Raw genomic sequence first — 18,314 nt, 5'->3', positions numbered from 1 at the left:
AAAAACCTTAGCATACCAAAACTGAGTTAGTATATGCACAGTTTGAAACAGGAGCACAATTTCCAAAATGTTTACTCTAGGATCAGAAGAAGTGCATAAATAAAATACAGTAAGCAAAACTTTAGCAGAAGCCAAAGGCTCATGCCAAGCGCATAAACTCACTCTTGCCTCCTTTCCCTGCACAGAACAGTGAGGCTGGAGACAGAAGTGTTCAACAAACTTTAACTAGCTGTGATACTCCAAAGCAGATGCCTTCACTGACTGAGGTTTGTTTCTTTCCCAGTAATTAGGATTCTTGATCAGGATTAGATCTTGGTTAAGAATACCAGCTATTGTGAAAAAGCCATATATCAGTTAGTAAATGGAAATGCATTCGGACGTCAATACTAATTAGAGTTACTTGAAGATTTCCATCTTCAGTCTTGGACCACCACATGGAAGAAGGAAGAAGAATGAAGGAGTGTGAGAGCTTGGGAATCAACCTGCACAACTCAAGACATATCAAACTGTATTCAACCCAACAATCGTGTACCACTGCCCACTGAGGCTCAACAACTTTCTATTTTTCCTTCCTGGAAAGACTGTTAAACTCCACGTGTCATATTATACAATGTTATGACCCAGACTACACGTAAATATTTATTGAAACACTGTACACCAATTATGCAGATTTCATCCATATTTCAGGTATCACCCCCCCAAAAAACTACCTCAAAATACCTCTTTTAGATAAATACCAATAAATAATACAGCAAAAATGGAACAGTTCTGCTTTATATTAATATACGTGATAATTTCACTGGTACTTCTCATAACTTTTAAAAATAAGACGAACCCATGACTGAAGCTAATGGAAAATATTCTGAATAATTCAGTTTTCATACCTAGAGTTAATTCAGGTTTTTAAAAATGCCAAATCTGAGTTTAAACAGGTAAGCCTTCTAGCCCAAGAAAAGATACCATATTCTTAAAACTCCATGCTTCATCTAAGTTTGACACCACATTCAAGGAAGGAGATTCCAGGCAATTACTGAAGCACTTTTTATAATTCATCTTAAATTTTAATCTTAACCTACATCTTCATGGTTTATTCCTAGCTTTAGTGATGGAACAAATTATTATCTTTATGCAATGTATTTTTAAGTGCTGGAAAGACTGTCAGGACACCTCTCTTCTCTCAGTCTCTTTTCCCCAATAGTCTAAACACAGCCAGCTCCTTCTGCTTCTTCACAAGATTTGTCTTTACACTTCCTCCCATACAGTTCTCTCTTGAACCCTTTCCAAACTACCACAATCCCTCTTCCATCATGGTGCCAACTATTAGATTGAATACTTCAAGCTTTTCTTCTCAAATTCCAAGCCAAATTGTACAAATATTTCTTGAGTCCTGGAAGTAGCGCTGCTATTAATGTCTCTTAAAACCACTGGTTCATTTACAGTAAATTGTCTGCCCTAATCTCTGATGTAGGAAAGCTAATTAAATGCCCAGGGCTAGTTAAGTGCTTGCCTGTATCTGAATCAAGCCTGACCAAGAGTCATCCAGAACAACTGAAAACAACCACCTTTAATTTTTCAGATATAAAACATGTCTTTCTGTAACCCAAGTCCAAAACGAAACTATTGAAAAAAAAATCTGAATAAAAATGATGCCATCAAAGCAAACTGAAAGATCCACAGCATTTACCATTAAGAAGTCTATAGTTTCTAACATCACTATATGACATGACCACACACTAGATATTGCCTATTTTATATAATAAATGCTCTAGTTCAAACTGAACCATGTGGCTTCTCTAGGGGGAAAAAACTGATGTTCTTAGGTGTTATTACACAAGGTAAAACATTTCATAATTTGATCATGCATTCATTCAACAGAGGAGGAAAAATATTTAATGGGCAAGTGGGAGAAGATTCTGCAACAGCCAGCAATTCAAACTAACCCTATTAGGATCTTCTGTACAGTCTTCACGCGAAGAACCAACAGATCTCGTAAGTGACTTATGCTGCGCCTGTGGAGATAACAGTTGCAGGCTGTTTGTCCTGGCTGCCATCCCTTGCCCTACGCTTAAGCCACCCTCTGAGCCCTTTGTCCTCACTCTGTCCCGGCTCACATACATAGAATGTCTATGAGGGCGCTGTTGTGAAGAGAAAGGACTTGTGTAACCTAGACCATACGAAAAAGATTCATGGGGAGCAGATAAGGAATGTGAATGGCTCCCCTCCATATGATCTGGCAATTTCAACTCCTCCATTGTTTTGGAATGTCTTGTAGATGGTCTTCGCGATTCAAGTGTACCATCACTTCTGTTGTTTCTCCCAGAAGGACTGAGCAAAGTTCTATTGTCTGCATGGCGAGGAGGCGTTGGTGTAGTAGGAGAGTTCAAGTCCAAACAGCTGGATGGAAAATACCTACTGCTGTTTGAATCTGCAACTTGAATTCTGGCCTCTGAAAGATTACCCACAGATTTGGAATCTGTCAGAGCCCCATGACTTTTTGATTTTGTCCGATATGAAGGACTCTTTGAAGACTGAGGAATGGTATCAATGTAGCTGTGACGGCTATGCCTTTCACCTGGTTGCAGTGTGCCAGTTTTGCTCTGAGAACTCTCCATAAATGAGTGGCGGTTATGCTGAGATCTGGAATTTGACTTCAGGTATTTTGTACCTGGACCATCAGATGCTTTGGGTTCCGAATTGAAATCAAATTCAGTTTTTGTCTTTCCTTCCTTTGGACTGAGCAGATGTGGTATGTTGTTATTAGCTATATCTTTGCTGCCAGATCCAGAAGAATTGCTTGGCTTTTTTGACAGCATAGGACTATGTGCAGTTACAGGAAGGTTTCCATTTAGAAAGCTTTCATTTGTTGGAAGTGCCTCTTCTCTTTGGACTCCAACTCCCACATTCTGTATATCTTTGCTGTTTGATCTGTGGTGAGACTGCACAGCAGTACTTTTGCTACTTTGATTTCTACAGTATAACAACAGAAAGAAAGCACACATTAGTAATTTCTGCTTTCACACTTGGACGGTTTCAGTAACCCTCTCGCCATTTAATCTACTGCAGATAAAGCATACACGCAGCACAGACTGAGACTATTGGCCCAAAGGCTGTTCCAGGCAATTGGTAAACTTGCAATAAGAACAAAACCTCAAAGCTCAGATTCATAAAATAGACAGAAAATTACGTATTGGAATTTTTGTTCACTTCTGCTTTCAAAAATATGAACTGTGGGAAATGTGAGCTGAAGAAAATAATGGAAGGCTACCCCTACTCCCTTTTTATCTAATAATCAAGATCTATGAACCATTAGACTTAGGCAGGAACATTTCTGTTAGATATACAAATGGATAAGTTGCTCCAGCAGGATCTACTGCCACTTCAAGAAAATGGCACAGCAACTGTCCTCAGCACAGCTGAGAGAACACCCTCTACCTTCCAGTGCATCCAAAATCACTTTGCCAATTTTACTACACTTACCAGAGATACAATGTGGTCTTAGCATTTGAATGCAAAATACTGTACAAACAATGGAAACTGAACCAGATTTACATGGTGCTTTATCAGAAAGCCTACTTAAGTATATTTAAATCTTGTGTATAACAATGGCAAGTACATTTGGAACTACTTCTCATTTCCCTCAGCCTTTTCAACCAGCTGAAATACATGCTATACTATGACACTGATGTAATAAGGTACAGTAATTTACCTGCTAGATAAGGTGTTACTTTCTCCATGGTAAGGTTTTCTTTTAGTTGATCGTGAAGGTGAACGATCTAACAGCCTCTGAGTTTGAAATGATGGGTGGTTCAGACATTGCTCTGTTAAATATCTGTCACTTGGATCCAGTTTCAACAAATTCTTTTGAAAAGAAATTAAATTTAAAAAATATTAGGCTGTTATCTAATATAGAAGCGAAACTATTAATCCCACTAAAATGTAAATCTAAATATATCCAACAAGTATCATGTTCAACTGAAAAGAATTTAAAGCTACTTATATAAAAACAGTTTTAAATATTCTGTCAAAAAACTGAGCTCTAAAAATCTGCTGCTAAAAAAATCCAACAGATGTAGATGTTACCTATACAATAATTTAATGTGCAAAATCCTAGGTGCTCAGTGACTTCTGGTGCTTCCAAACTGTGCATAGCTATGAGCCCATGGGCTGCTGCAGATATCAAGAATCGGGTTCATTCTGAATCTTTATAAAATCTCACTGGCTGCTACATTTGATTTTTTAAAAATATATAACATATCCCTCTATATTAATTTTAATTTTAGTAAGAATTGTGCTTATGAAACAACAACAACAACAACCTACCTTCATAAGGTCAAGTATAACACCGCTTAAGATTCCTAAATATCTTCTTTCCAAAGACTGCGGATGGTTGACTGCAGGGAACTGTACAAAAGCAACACACACACACACACATACAATTACAGTATTTGTAAAAGTCTCCAAAATGTTATTGTTAGTGTATGGTGACCTAAAATTATCCAGAAAAGCTTACATTATGATACGTAGCTTAACTATTAGCTGCTCTCTTGAAGTAATAACAAAATGACATACAGATAATCACATGAAACATGGAAAGTGTGTTTCACAAAGTTTTAAAAATAAAACATTTTGGCAATCAAAATATAGAGATGTTGGAAAAGGATGTGCCAATAGCCTAAATGTAAGCTCTGCACAGGTGAACAGCTTCATCTACTTGCCATTGGAAATAAGATAAATCAAGTTTTAATTCTATTAAATTTTAAATTATTGCACAGAATTCAACTGAAGATCATTGCTGATGGCAAAAATAATCTTACTAGAAACACAGAATTTCACATATACAGGTTGGATCCAGCCAGCTTTTTCACTCATTCTTGCCTAATTGCCCTCCTTACTCCTGTTGCACATGCCTTTTGTCCATGGAGGTCCCATGATCCCCTGAAGAACCTTTTTGGTGGTCAAAGGGAACCCTCTCTTCCTCTTTTCATCAGTGGAAAAGGGGCCGGATCCAACCCAAGTTTTTGAGCTCTTTGTTTGTGAAGGTGTTTTCTACATGTAATATCCTCTTGCAGACTGCCAAATCTAAAAATAGGACATGTGGTATGGGAGTTCAATAGCAGACGGGTTTTCTTTTATTTGTAACTTTCCAGTACTAGAATGTAACATCTCTTGCTGAAACTGCAAGAGCAGTGCTCAGAGAAGACATAGTGTTCCAAGCTGAGTTAGTGTGAGCTAGCTCACTGTTTTTTGGCCTCTGGCTCATACATTTTTGTCTTAGCTCAGGAAGGATGGCTCCAGAGCAAACTAATGTATGCAGTAGCCAAATCGCTCGCTCATAACTTTAATGCCAGTAGCTCACAAAGTAGAATTTTTGCTCACAAGACTCCACAGCTTACAGGGGGCATTGGATGGGAGTGAACATACTTCCAAAATAGTAGGGTTTCATTAAGCTTCAAATGGTGAACTGCTTGTTCTCTTGCTCTACTGTGCCTTTCATTTAAATGTTAGGCAACTGTTGCAACATAGGATCTTGCTTAATTGCAATTCAATTTTACAATGTACACAACAAATAGTATGTGTATTTGTACTCCTGACATAGAAGGATTGTGTAGGACTGCACTGTAGGAGCTGCTCTTTTACTTCGGTCACTATCAATATTAGAGCATGGCTAAGAATATTTACAAATATTTGCCTAGCAAGTAGTCTCTTCTTACTGTTCAATTAAAGTGTCTTTGTTGAAAAAGGAGCATTTGCCACTGGGAACATGTTGGGGGCAAACTGATTTCATGGCTTTATGATATATTTGTACAAGAGTGATTGCCCCCAGACAAAGACAAAGAATTACTTAACACTACAATCTATTTGTTCCACATTTCTACCTAATGATACAGTGCTTGGAATGGAAATGGATACAAATCTCCTAAAGGAAGGCTGCGGTCACACGCAACATTCGCCACGCAAGAGATACGGAAGACAGGCGGAGTTTCCGGGCGCTATCTCACCAGCACATCTGGGGAGCGTAGCGCTTCTGTGGCACAACCGAAGCTTCCTCCCGAAACCGCGCAGCAAAAAACTAGTACCTCAGAGGTACTAGTTTCCGGAAACTGCGGGGCAAGGGCGGGCGTCTGATCGCGTTTCCGGTGGCATCCGGCGCCCGCCCATGTCCCCTTGTGAAAAAGGTTGTTTTTTTCCCAAGTCCCCGTGGTTGCGCACATGCACCCAACGGAGCATGCGCATTCGTAGTGAACACAAAAAAAGAAAACTAGTTCGCCGCGCCACACGCTTCTTCGTTGCGCGCAGGCATGTGTTGTGATCGACGCCTCTCCGTAACCACAGAAGCTCCACGGTACCTCCACAGAACCTCCACAGGAGGTATGATCGCTTTACTGCATGTTAGTTTTCCCCAGGGCAAACAGCCACGCTTCCCCCCCGCAGTTTCCTGCCCGTGTGACCGGGGCCGAAGTTAACTTTTGGTGATGGCAACTGTTCTATGCCAAGAAGCATCTCAAATAGCACAGACTAGTATGTGAAAATCTTGTTTGACTAGCAGTGTTAATAGTTCTGCGAGCTAATGTAATCAATTTATAATAGGTACACATTAATATTTACCTGATCTGTCTTTCAGCCATATATAAACATATACATATTTAATCTACTATACAAACTAAACTACCAAACTGTGTAATCTACAAGTTTCAAGGGAGAAAATACTGAGAAAATCACTCCCCCACATTTTAGAGCATAGCACCTATTATCATGAATTTAATTAGACTACCTGTGCATCACTGTTTCATTATTATTTTCCAGTAATTTCTCATCCAATTTTCAGAACAGTACTGATGAAGAGAGGTATTATTTTGGCAAACACATTTTGCGCATGCAATTCATCATCTGAACATGCACGAAACAATTTAAGAATTACCCGCAGCCCATGGAAACGGGGATTGCTGTAGAAAAGCTTCATCTGCTCTGCAGGTAGTGGTCCCAGCACCTTCTGAATTGTATAAAGTTGGTCAATTTCACTTTCTCCAGGAAACAATGGTTGTCCATCACTAAGTTCCCCAAGAATACAGCCTACAGACCACATATCTACGGACTTGCCATATGGGGCTCTGAAAAGAAGGCATATGGATATTATTGCTACTTGCAGATCAATCAACACATTACAAATAGCCTATTATACACTTTAACATTTAACTATTTTTTCCTGAATTGGTCATTATCCAAGCTCTTTCACCCTTCAGAACAAAAACCTTTTAATTTTCCTCTAGATTACTTTATTACAACTATAATTGAAGAAGAAGAAGAAAAGAGATTGGATTTATACCCCAACCTTCATTACTCGAAGGAGTCTCAGAGTCGCTTGTAATCTCCTTTCCCTTCCCCTCTACGATATACACCCAGTGAGGTAGGTGGGGCGGAGAGAGCTCTTTCGAGAACTGATCCTGAAAGAACAGCTCTGAAAGAACTTGTAACTGACCCAAGATTGCACCAGCAGCTGCATGTGGAGGAGAGAAATCTTGTAGTAGATAACTCACTGAAAATGTCGAGACAGTGTGTGACTGCAATAAAAAAGGCCACTGCTATGCTGGGGATTATTAGGAAGGGTATTGAAAACAGATCAGCCAATATCATAATGCCCGTATATAAATCAATGGTGCGACCTCATCTGGAATAATGTGTGCAGTTCTTGTCACCACACCTTAAAAAAGATATAGCTTTGGAAAAAGTGCAGAAAAGGGCAACTCGAATGATAAAAGGGTTGGAACACTTTCCCTATGAGGAAAGGTTAAAGCGCTTAGGGCTCTTTAGCTTGGAGAAAAGACGACTGAGGGGTGACATGATCGAGGTTTATAAGATTATGCATGGGAAAGAGCAGGTAAAGAAAGAGGTACTTTTCTCCCTTTCTCACAATACAAGAACTCGTGGGCACTCCATGAAACTGCAGAGCGGTCAGGTTAGAACGGATAAAAGGAAGTACTTCTTCACCCAAAGAGTGATTAACACATGGAATTCACTGCCACAGGAAGTGGTGGGTGCTACAAGCATGGACAGCTTCAAAAGGGAATTAGATAAGCATATGGAGCAGAGGTCCATCAGTGGCTATTAGCCACAAGGTATAGCTAGGGGCTCTGGGGCAAGTGATGCTCTGTCTTCTTGGTGCTTGGGGGGGGGTCAACAGTGGGAGGGCTTCTATGGACTGCATGGGCCTTTGGCCTGATCCAACATTGGTGTCTCTTATGTTCTTATGTAACATCCAGCTCCTCCACATCCCACATCCCAAGCTGATCCAGGATCTAGTCAACCCCCCCGCCCAGTCCCCCCAGCCGGCATCAGAATGCAGCGGCTAAGTCTCCCACCTGCTCCACTGCTGGGTGCCCATTTTAAGGGGGAACTCTAGCAGAATTTCCTAACCCTCCAGAGCTACCCGTGTGGCAGAGTGCTGGGTCTGCCAGGCCCAGGTGTTGAAAGGCTCATGTCCATACCACTTGTCCTCCTCCATAGGCACCTCTGGAGGCACCACCCAAATCTGCTGCCTCCAGAGCAACAAGTGGTGAAGGTAACACCCAGCAGGGCAAAGAAGAGGCTTGCTCAACAGGGAGAAAGGGAGGAGGAGTCCACCACAAGGCAGAGGACTCACACCAAGGGTGCTTTGGGTGGGAGTGGACCCTGTAGGCAGTCCACCCTTTGGGAGGTCATTCTCATGGGGGCAGGGGCTATTCTGAGCAAGAGGGCTAGGGGAAAAGCCCAGGAAGACTTATTGGTGAGATGATTGCCATGGTTGGGGACCCTTTGTCCATCATGGAGTGGGTGGGCTTCTGCTGGCTACTGCATTATTTTGCCCCTGGTGTACCATTACCTCGCAGAGGACCTTCAGCTGGCGAGTTATGCCCTCCATGTACCGCTCTGCGATGCAGGTGGTCAAGGCAGAGTTATCCAGAGCGAAAGGGCAGACTGTGCACTTTACAGCAGACCTGTGGAGCAGCCATCAGCACAGCTACCTCTCCCTCACAGCCCACTGGTGGCAACCAGAGGACCTCCGGACTGCCAGGAAAAGACCAGGACCCTGGGAAGGGGGGAACATTTCCGCCACCAGGCTACAAAGTGGTTCTGATCCATGCCCAGGGGATGGACAAAGACCATATGGCAAAGAACATCGCCGATACAGCCCAAGCTAGCCTGAGGGATTGGGTGTGCCCTACCAGGGGTGACATCATTTGTAATCAAGGATGCCAGTGCAAACATGCTGGTGGCAGTGAACTGTGTGCACCTCTGGGGCATTGTCTGCATGGCACACACCCTGTATCCAGTGGTAAGGGATGCTCTCAGGCTGGGGAGCACCATCAAGCCCACCTGGGATGAGGCCACAATGCAGACGTGCAAACTGCTGGAGACCTGTCGGTGCCTGGCTGCCCACTTTTCACTTGCATCAGGTCCGCCCAGGCAGAGAGGGGGGAGCCCGAACACCAGCTAGTGCAGGACATGCCCGCCCTCTGGAACTCCACCTACATGATGATTGAGTGTCTGGTGGAGCAGAAGAGTGTGGTGCAGGACATCATCTCGTCCACGCCCATCCTGCATGGGAATCAACATAAGTTCGAACAACTGGCTGACCCTCTCCAAAATGGTGCATGCCCTGAAGCCTTTCCAGGATACAACCGACATCCTTTGTTCCCATACAGCCATCCTGGGGTGAGCCATCCCACTGATCCGCAGGCTGGACAGAGCACTGGCCTCCACACAGGAGCAGGGGGCCTTGATGGCCAGGGCCTTGGTGAAGAGGTTGCAGGCAAGCGTGGCCACCCAGTTGCATCCTCTCTGCAAAGAGAAGGCATACAGGATGGCCTGCATCTGTAACCCCAGTACAAAGGGCAGCATCACTATGCATACTGGTGAGCTCCAGCAATGGAAAAATGACCTCTGCAGATGGGTATGGAGGTTGCAGGTCAGCTGAAGTGGCCAGAGCAGACAGAGGCTGGAAGAAGGGGGGGATGGAAGAAGGGGGGGGAGGAAGGGGGGAGGAAGGGGGGAGCAGGTCCCCAATGCTTCAGAAGGTGACCATCTATGGCAATAATAAATTTCTTCCTGATTCAAATCAGTTAAATATCTTACATAACAGTTTTGTTCCCTAAAGAAATAGTTAAATTAAGGTTCAGGAAGAAAACAAGTTCAGCTTAGCACTGAGCATCAAGACCAGCCAATTGTCACAAGAAGCCAAATTTTAACTGGTGCTCACTATGTTTGAATCTACAAAATGTATTAGAATAAATGCACAGACAGAGGTATTGCTTTCAAATTAGTAGCAGTTATCCCTAGAAAGCTTACTTACCCAAGTAAGAGTTCGGGTGAACGATACCATCTGGTAGCCACATATTCTGTGTAGTTAGCATTACTTCCTTCTGACAAATTCCGAGCAAAACCTGCATCAACATCATTTGAAAAATTGTTTACTATACACTTTATGAGTCAGATTCAGAGCAAAAAACTTGTGAAGACTGAGCAAGGGTCACAAATTTTCAGAGCATTTCTCCAGCAGCCATTCCCAACTCCAGGAAAGTTTATACCCAGGACTGTGGGACCCATGTAGACTCCCCCATCCCCCTCCTTACTACAGCCTTCGGACATGAATGGCTATTATTACATGGAAATCCCATGAGCCCAGAAATAAACTTTTCAGGGGCCAGAAATGGCTGTGTGGGGTGGGGCAGGAGACCGTCTAGTGTCTTAAACTGGTGGATCACAAGATCCATCCCATTTACTTTAACTTTCAGAGCTCAGGTCTACAAAAATGTATACATTATCTGTATCTGACTGGCACATTTCCTATATGAACATGGAAATTATACATGAAACCAGTCTCTTCATAGCCCATAAACCTCCAGATAAACAACCCTCTTCCCCCCCCCCATTCAGTCGCGACATTGTTCAATAGCCAGATACAAACCACACCATATGAAGCGATACAATATGAAGCAATGTAAAAATACGTATTAAACTCCTCATATTCCACAGAAGCAAGAAGACGGGAACTGTGACTCATGCTTCAGGCCCTGCTCCCCTTCCAGGCTCATGCAAAAGGAAGGGGGAAAAGATGTGCACAGTAGACACATCTCACCACACCACATCAAGAAGGCACAGGAAAGACATGCTTGTGTCATTCAGCATCCTTTGTAATTGCTTCTATAAAATGTTCAATATGTACCAAAGAACATCTGTCTGGCAATGAGAATGGCATCTGTGATTCAAATTTATATTTTTTTCTTCTGAAGACTAACCTAATAACAAGCTTACCTTACAAACCACGCCTACATAATGGTCTCTAGCTCCAGTCAGTTCCTACTATAGGGGACATATTTATAGTGCTCTCCTGAATAGAAATCCTTTTGCATACTTTACATAAAGACCCTAATAGGTTGTTTAAAAGTAGTTTTTGTCCTATAAAACAGCAGATGTACTGGAGAACGGAATACCCCAATGTAATAGCCGTGCATCTGTCACAATTGGTCTATGCTCAGTACTCTTTCTTCTGTATTCCTAATAGTAAGATACCACACCCACACAACATGTGTCTAGGCAGCTATAGCACATGATCTTAAGGATTATACCAAGCACAGCATGGCAAATATACCGGAGACATCCGCAGATTCTTATGCACTTTTGTGAAGCTCCTGGATTCTTTTTTGAAACCTGACAAAACCATACATCTCTCCTTATATATAATTGTGAAGTGGGGTGGCACTTTCTGAACATTCCACACACTACTAAATCAGTTGGCTCCATGATGTGTCACTCAGAAGCTGTCCCTATCCACTGGCTGCATTGCCTGAGTCCCGCCTCCAACATTCTAAACAGTTTGCTGTTCCTCTCCCCCCCAAAGCCAGTCGGAACACAGAGGTCGTTTGCATATGTGGCCTGATTGGCCTTTGCCTCTAACATTCTAAACAGTTTGCTGTTGCTGTTGGGAGTCATTGAATGTGTCCTGAGGTAAAATACATATCCCAATCTTCCCTTTAACAGTCACTGGAGTTGCCAATTTCCCTGTGGGGCCTGGAGATCTCCCAGAAATCACCATGTTCTCCACAGCACATCATTTCCCCTACAGAAAATTTCCCAGCTATTACAACTGATCTCCAGATGACCAAGATCAGTTCTCCTAGAGACAATGGCTGCTTTGGGCAGTGGACTCTATGGCATTATACCCTGCTGAAGTCCCTCCCCACCCCAAACCCTGTCCTCCCCAGGCTCTACCCCTCAAATCTACAGGTATTTCCCAACAGAGAGTTGGTAGCTGTGTAACTGGCTATGGAACCACCTTCCAGACCCTTGGAACCCAGAAAACACGGCATAGGAGAAGGGGCTTTTCTACCTTAGCTGTCACTGCATAAACCCAAATTAACATAAGCCAACCTCCAGGTGGCACCTGGAGATCTCCAGCTATTACAACTGATCTCCAGATGACCAAGATCAGTTCTCCTGGAGACAATGGCTGATTTGGCCAGTGGACTCTATGGCATTATACCCTGCTGAGGTCCCTCCCCACCCCTTCCCTCCCCAGGCTCTACCCCTCAAATCTACAGGTATTTCCCAACCCAGAGTTGGCAACCCTGTAACTGGCTATAGAACCGCTTTCCAGACCCTTGGAACCCAGAAGACATGGCATAGGAGGAGGTGGTTTTCTACCTTAGCTGCCACTGCATAACCCCAAATCAACATAAGTCAGGGGTGGAGGGAACCATACCTGTTACCATGAGGCTGTCCTCCCATACTTCCCACTTGGGGCAGCAAAATGATTTGAGACAGCCGTGCCTTATAGCTAACCAGAAGAAAATAAACACGGCTTGCCTCCCTCTATTTTCCCCTTCCCTCTGCCGCTCCACCAGCCACAGCCGGCCACTCACCTGGAGCTTCCTTCCCACAACAGGCCTTACTCCTAATATCTAATAATCCTAAGCATTTTTAGTGAGTCAATGGGACATACACCCAGATTTCCTGGCAATCATAAAATGCTTTTATTATTACAACACAGGCTTTCTAGGTTTCCCCCCTCCATTTTAACCTTTAGCACATCATCCAGGGAACTACAGAGGGTTCAGGGTATGTTTTAGAGTGCACAGGAGGACATGGCTAGACTAGCTGAGTTTGAAGTTACTCCAACCCTCTCCTGTAGTTCTACACAAAACCCTCTCCTGTAGTTCTACAGTGCTAATTAACTAAATTATCTGTAAATTATCTTTTTAAAAAACCAACCTTTCCCCCCAAGTTCACATTCTAAAAAAGATCAGAAGTAAAGGATAAGCTGCCTTTTATGGCTTGTATGCCATGAATGATTTATTTACTGGGGAACCCTGACAAGATTATAGGAAATTTAGTATTCCTAGGGCGACAAATGAATGCAATTTCTGTCGAGGGAAATTGAAAAAATACATGTGTTCTAAATACTCAAGACACCAGAAATAAACTAAAAAGAATACTTTACAAGTAATCATAACACGGTCATTTGTCATTGTAACTGTCTGGGATACGTAGGAAGGGACTTTCTACATTACTGGGATTCTTTCATTAAAAGAAAGGACATGAAGAGAAAAGTATAAAAGATGTTGCCCTTAAAAGATTAGGTGAGAACAAGTGGGAGCCCTCACGGGGAAGGGAAATCCCTCCCTAAATTGTTGCCGATTCCCCATGCATGATCCCCTCCTTACGGCTTGGGGGGGGGAGACTCACAGAGGAAAAATCTGTTTCACATTAGTGTGGCCCTGATCCGCCAATTTACGTATCCGGAGATGGGGGCCATACGTCACTATTAGTATATAGGTTCATTAAAAATGTTAAAAAGTTTAAACATTCTTTTTCACAGATCATTAGCCTTTTAGGATTAATATGTATACATCTATGTAAGTGTACTTTTGAGATATTGAAAGAGTTGCAAGATTAAATAATAATAATTAAATAATTAAATAATAATACCTACAGCTCTCTTTTAGACCACTGTATTGGATACACAGAACTGGACTTAGTTCCAATTGTCCAGTAGAATTCCTTTTGCCTTTAGGACCCTCATCCACTTGTAAGGGCTAGAAGATCTTCTGGAATTATACAGGATGTGGTGTGGGAGTCTGTAACTGCCCGGGGAGGGGGGACAGAATATCTCAAGTAGAACTTTTCACATTGGCTGTGGCACAGAAGCCTTCCTAATCTCTTGACCCATCTTTCACAGCCAGCCTTCTCATTGTAAAAATAACTGTGTCATGGTTGAAGAAGGGAAAGACCATTTTCTCTAAATGCTTACAAGAAGTGTAATTGTATGTTCAGCTCTAAACGGAGACCTACTGAGCTGCAAACATGTGACATCACAGTCACATGACAGGAATATGGAGAATCAGAATTATGATATCAATGTCAAGGCCAGACTTTATGCAACAGACTGAAAGCTGTGGACAGAAAATACTGCAGGAGATGTGCCATAGTGAGGAAGAAGCCATGGGTAAAAGCCATGAATGAATTATCCCTACCACTGAATTTACTCGCCTTGTCAATGAAGAAGTAGCTTTTTATACCCTGTTTTTCTCTACTGTATGGAGTCTCAAAACAGCTTACAATTGCCTTTCCCTTCCTCTCCCCACAACAGGCACCATGTGAGGTAAGTGGGGCCGAGCAAGTTCTGAGAAAACTGTAACTGGCCCAAAGTGACTGAGCAGGTTTCATGTGGAGGAGTGGGGAAACAAACCTAGTTCTCCAGATTAGAGTCCTCAGCTCTTAACCACTATACCATTCTACTGCTCCTCTCAACATATGTGCAAAGAGAAGCAGGAGGGTGCTGCCAAGTCATTCAGAAGGCAGCAAAAAAATCTGGCTCTCATAGGGGTTTGTCAATCACTCAGTCCATGGGTTGAAGACTAGTGTTCTAGACTAGGGATGGGCACGACCCGGAAAAATTGAGATTTGTGGCTTGTGAGGTCTCATGAGCACCGAACTATGAATTTCCATGAGCCTTTCTGTTTTATGAGCCAGTTCAAGGTTCTTGGTGCGGTAGAGCAGTCCTCTTGTGGGCCAGACACACCAAACTCACAACGAATCTCCATCTGACTGTCTCTACCTGCCCTCCAACTTTGGTGAGGATTGGATTTAGGGGGGGGGCGAGTTACAGCCCTCAAAGTAGGTGCCCCTAGGAAAGTGCACTTGCGAATGGCCCACCTGCAAAGCTAGAGGCATAAAACTCACAGCAGACCTATACGGGCGGCCTTTCTATCTGCCCTCCAAGTTATGTGCAGATTGGCTTTGAGGGAGGGAGTTCCTAGGGTCCAATGTGCAAAAGGGGTGTGTGTGTCGAACAGATCCCCTGCGAGCTAAAGGCATCAAACTTGCAGTGGATCTCCCCGGGCTGCCTTTCTACCTGCTCTCCAAATTCTATGTAGATTAGCTTCAGGGGAAAGATCCTAGGGTTCAATGTGCAAAAGGGGGGTGTTGAATGGCCACCCTGCAAGCCTATAGGCATCAAACTCAAAGCAGACCTTCCTAGGCTGCCCATCTACCTGCTCTCCAAATTCTATGTAGATTGTCTTTGGGAGAGGGAGATCCTAGGGCCCAATGTGCAAAAGGGGGGAAGTCTGTCAAATGCCCCCCCCCACAAGCTAGAGGCATCCAACTCACAGTGGACTTCCCCACAATGTCTCTCTACCTGCCCTCCAAGTTCTGAGCAGATTGACATTGGGAGGAGATCCTAGGATCCAAGGTGTATAAAAGGGAGGAAGTGTTGAATGGCCCCTTGCAAGCTGGAGGCATCCAACCTGCAGCAGACCTCCCTGGGATGCCCCTCTACCTGCCCTCCAAGTTCTGTGAGATTTGCTTGGGGGGAGATCCTAGGGTCCAATGTGCAGAAGGGGTGTGTGTGTGCCAAATGGTTCCCCTCCAAGCTAGAGGCATCAAACTCGCAGCAGACCTCCCTGGATGCTCCTCTACCTGCCCTCCAAATGGTGTGCAGATGGTTTTGGGGGGAAGAGAACCAAGGTTCCAATGTGCAGGGGGGAAGTGTGTCAAACGGCTCCCCTCCAAGCTAGAGGCATCAAACTCACAGCAGACCTCCATGGGATGCCCTTCTACCTGCCATCCAAGTTGTGTGCAGATTGGGTTTGGATTGCAGCTCATCTCCAGACTGCTGCCAAGTAAACACAGTTGTGTGTTAGCTGGGGGTATGTCACACAGAGCAGAATGGGAGCTCTCTGATTGGCAGCCAGACCTACCTATCAAGCTTTGGAGGGCCACTACTGGTGTTTCCAGGGCTGCAGAAGTCCATCCCTTCCATTGCCTTGATGATTGATCAGCGCCAGCGTGTCTGGCCAATGAGCCGCACCCACGAAATGCATGATCCTCCATGAAAAATGCAGCAAGTCATGGACAGATCATGTGAGAGACAACTGCATGATCCGCGTCTCACAAACCATTATCCGCCCCAAATTCATGATCACTTTTGGCTCATGATTCATTTTGTGCCCATCCCTGTTCTAGATTACAGCCTCAGGTATTTCTGAATAGCTTAAGGGATCATATTGTACTGCTACAACAAAATTAGTAATTTGCCATTTATGTCATACATGTGCATACACACATCTATTTTTACATAAAATAACTGACTACAAGTCTTTTCAGAAACTGGACTATAATTAGCATAACAGGTATCATGCTGATACACTTTTAAAAGATACGAAACAAAGGTTAAAATTAGCAATTATAAAGTACCACTATACCAAGTTAAACTTATAATTTGAACTGTAAATTAAGAATTCTAACAGATGCACTTAAAACAGTGCTGTAAAATAAGCATGCACTAAAAGAGAAAAAAATAGCTTACCAAAGTCACACAATTTCAAAACATCATTATGACTTATTAAGAGATTTTCTGGTTTGATATCTAAAATATTAAATGAATATGACAAGGTTAACATCACTATATTATGCTTTTTGAACAGAACTGCAGAGATTTGTGGTACAATTTATTTGAAATATTGTGAAGTATATCCTAACAAATTTTACTCTCTGAAATAATGTCATCATGGGGTTTGAAAATCTAGAGTAAGATCCACCACAGTCATGCACTTGTGAAATATTATTTCTTTCAGTGGAAGATTTTCTATTGCTCCACTGATATCACTTTGACTCCAAAGAACTATACTTTGGTTAGCTATGTCCCTAGTTTTCTTTCTTCTAAATCTGCACGTAATCATACACTAAAGTAATCCCAAGGAAGTTTATTTTAATGGAAATGGAAAGGTGGGTTCACACTATTCTGTGAATGAATTATGTTCTTTATCCTGAAAAAAATGTAAAGTGTTAATCTTTGAATGCAATATAATGCAAATTTTCCCAGTGCACAAGCTCTCTCCCTTTGTTAATGAAATTTCAATTAGATGTTGTTTAAACGCTAGCTGTTTTAATTGAAGCAAGATGATAAAATATTCCCACAGAATTATATACTGGAAACAAGTAAACACACCATAAGTACATAAGCTTCTCCATACTAAGGATACATGACAAGGGAAAACATTGGTTAAAATGACTTTTGTTTTCTTTATAGTATTAACAATCATCTACATGTATCCAGGTCAGCAGGAACATCTCACCTAATTCCTAAAGGTGAATAAAAATGTTTTAAATAACAACATTAATGGCATTCCAGGCGTGCAAATATGAACACATAGGAAGATGCCTTAGACTACTGGTCCCTCAAGGTCAATACTGTATAGTCAACACTGGCAGAAGCTCTCCATGGTCTCAGTTTGAGGTCCTTCATATCTTGTACTAACTGATGCTTTTAAGTGGAGATGCTGGGGATTGAACCTGGGACCTTCTGCGCCCCTCTCTAAATATATTTTACAGAAAGACTAAATCTAAAGTATGTATAAATTTCTACTCTTTGTTCCATATTCTCTGTCAAGTTAGCCAGTTTTAAGTATACTACAAATGAGTGTCTAGTCACTCCCCCTGTTTTGTCCTCCTCTATGTTTTTAAACTTTTATCTTGTATACTACAAATGCAATCAATCTGTTTCCTGGTGTCTTTAAGATGATTCAAAATTTGATACTGAAAGTTTCTCATTTCTATTTTACTCACCTCGATGAACTATGTCATTTTTATGACACCAATGAATTGCTTTAATTAATTGGTAGATGTAACTTTTTACTTTTTCAGGTGGAACTCCATTTGGCATTTCTTCTAGCAATTCAAGCATGTTCTAGGATTTTTAAAAAAGTGATAGTATTAGAAGCTAAAAGCAACTTGACATGGAATCTTACTGAAACAATTCAGTGACACAATTGTGCAAA

At 42.5% G+C, this 18,314-nt stretch overlaps 1 protein-coding gene across 1 annotated transcript in view; it reads right to left on the bottom strand.

The window, feature by feature from the left end:
* Positions 1 to 18,314, bottom strand: part of CDKL5 (cyclin dependent kinase like 5) — a 57,833-nt gene that overhangs the window by 26,195 nt on the left and 13,324 nt on the right. The window contains exons 5-11 of the mRNA XM_015417600.1: positions 18,103 to 18,223; positions 16,844 to 16,903; positions 10,328 to 10,418; positions 6,920 to 7,109; positions 4,321 to 4,401; positions 3,707 to 3,858; positions 1,941 to 2,967 (exon numbers count right to left, since the gene is read on the bottom strand). Of these exons, the coding sequence (XP_015273086.1) occupies positions 1,941 to 2,967; positions 3,707 to 3,858; positions 4,321 to 4,401; positions 6,920 to 7,109; positions 10,328 to 10,418; positions 16,844 to 16,903; positions 18,103 to 18,223 (1,722 nt within the window). The remainder of the gene's footprint in view (positions 1 to 1,940; positions 2,968 to 3,706; positions 3,859 to 4,320; positions 4,402 to 6,919; positions 7,110 to 10,327; positions 10,419 to 16,843; positions 16,904 to 18,102; positions 18,224 to 18,314) is intronic.

The sequence above is a fragment of the Gekko japonicus genome, unplaced genomic scaffold, assembly GCF_001447785.1.
Source record: "Gekko japonicus isolate JY-2015 unplaced genomic scaffold, Gekko_japonicus_V1.1 scaffold18, whole genome shotgun sequence".
Taxonomy (NCBI): domain Eukaryota; kingdom Metazoa; phylum Chordata; class Lepidosauria; order Squamata; family Gekkonidae; genus Gekko; species Gekko japonicus.
This window is presented reverse-complemented; position numbering and strand designations above follow the sequence as displayed.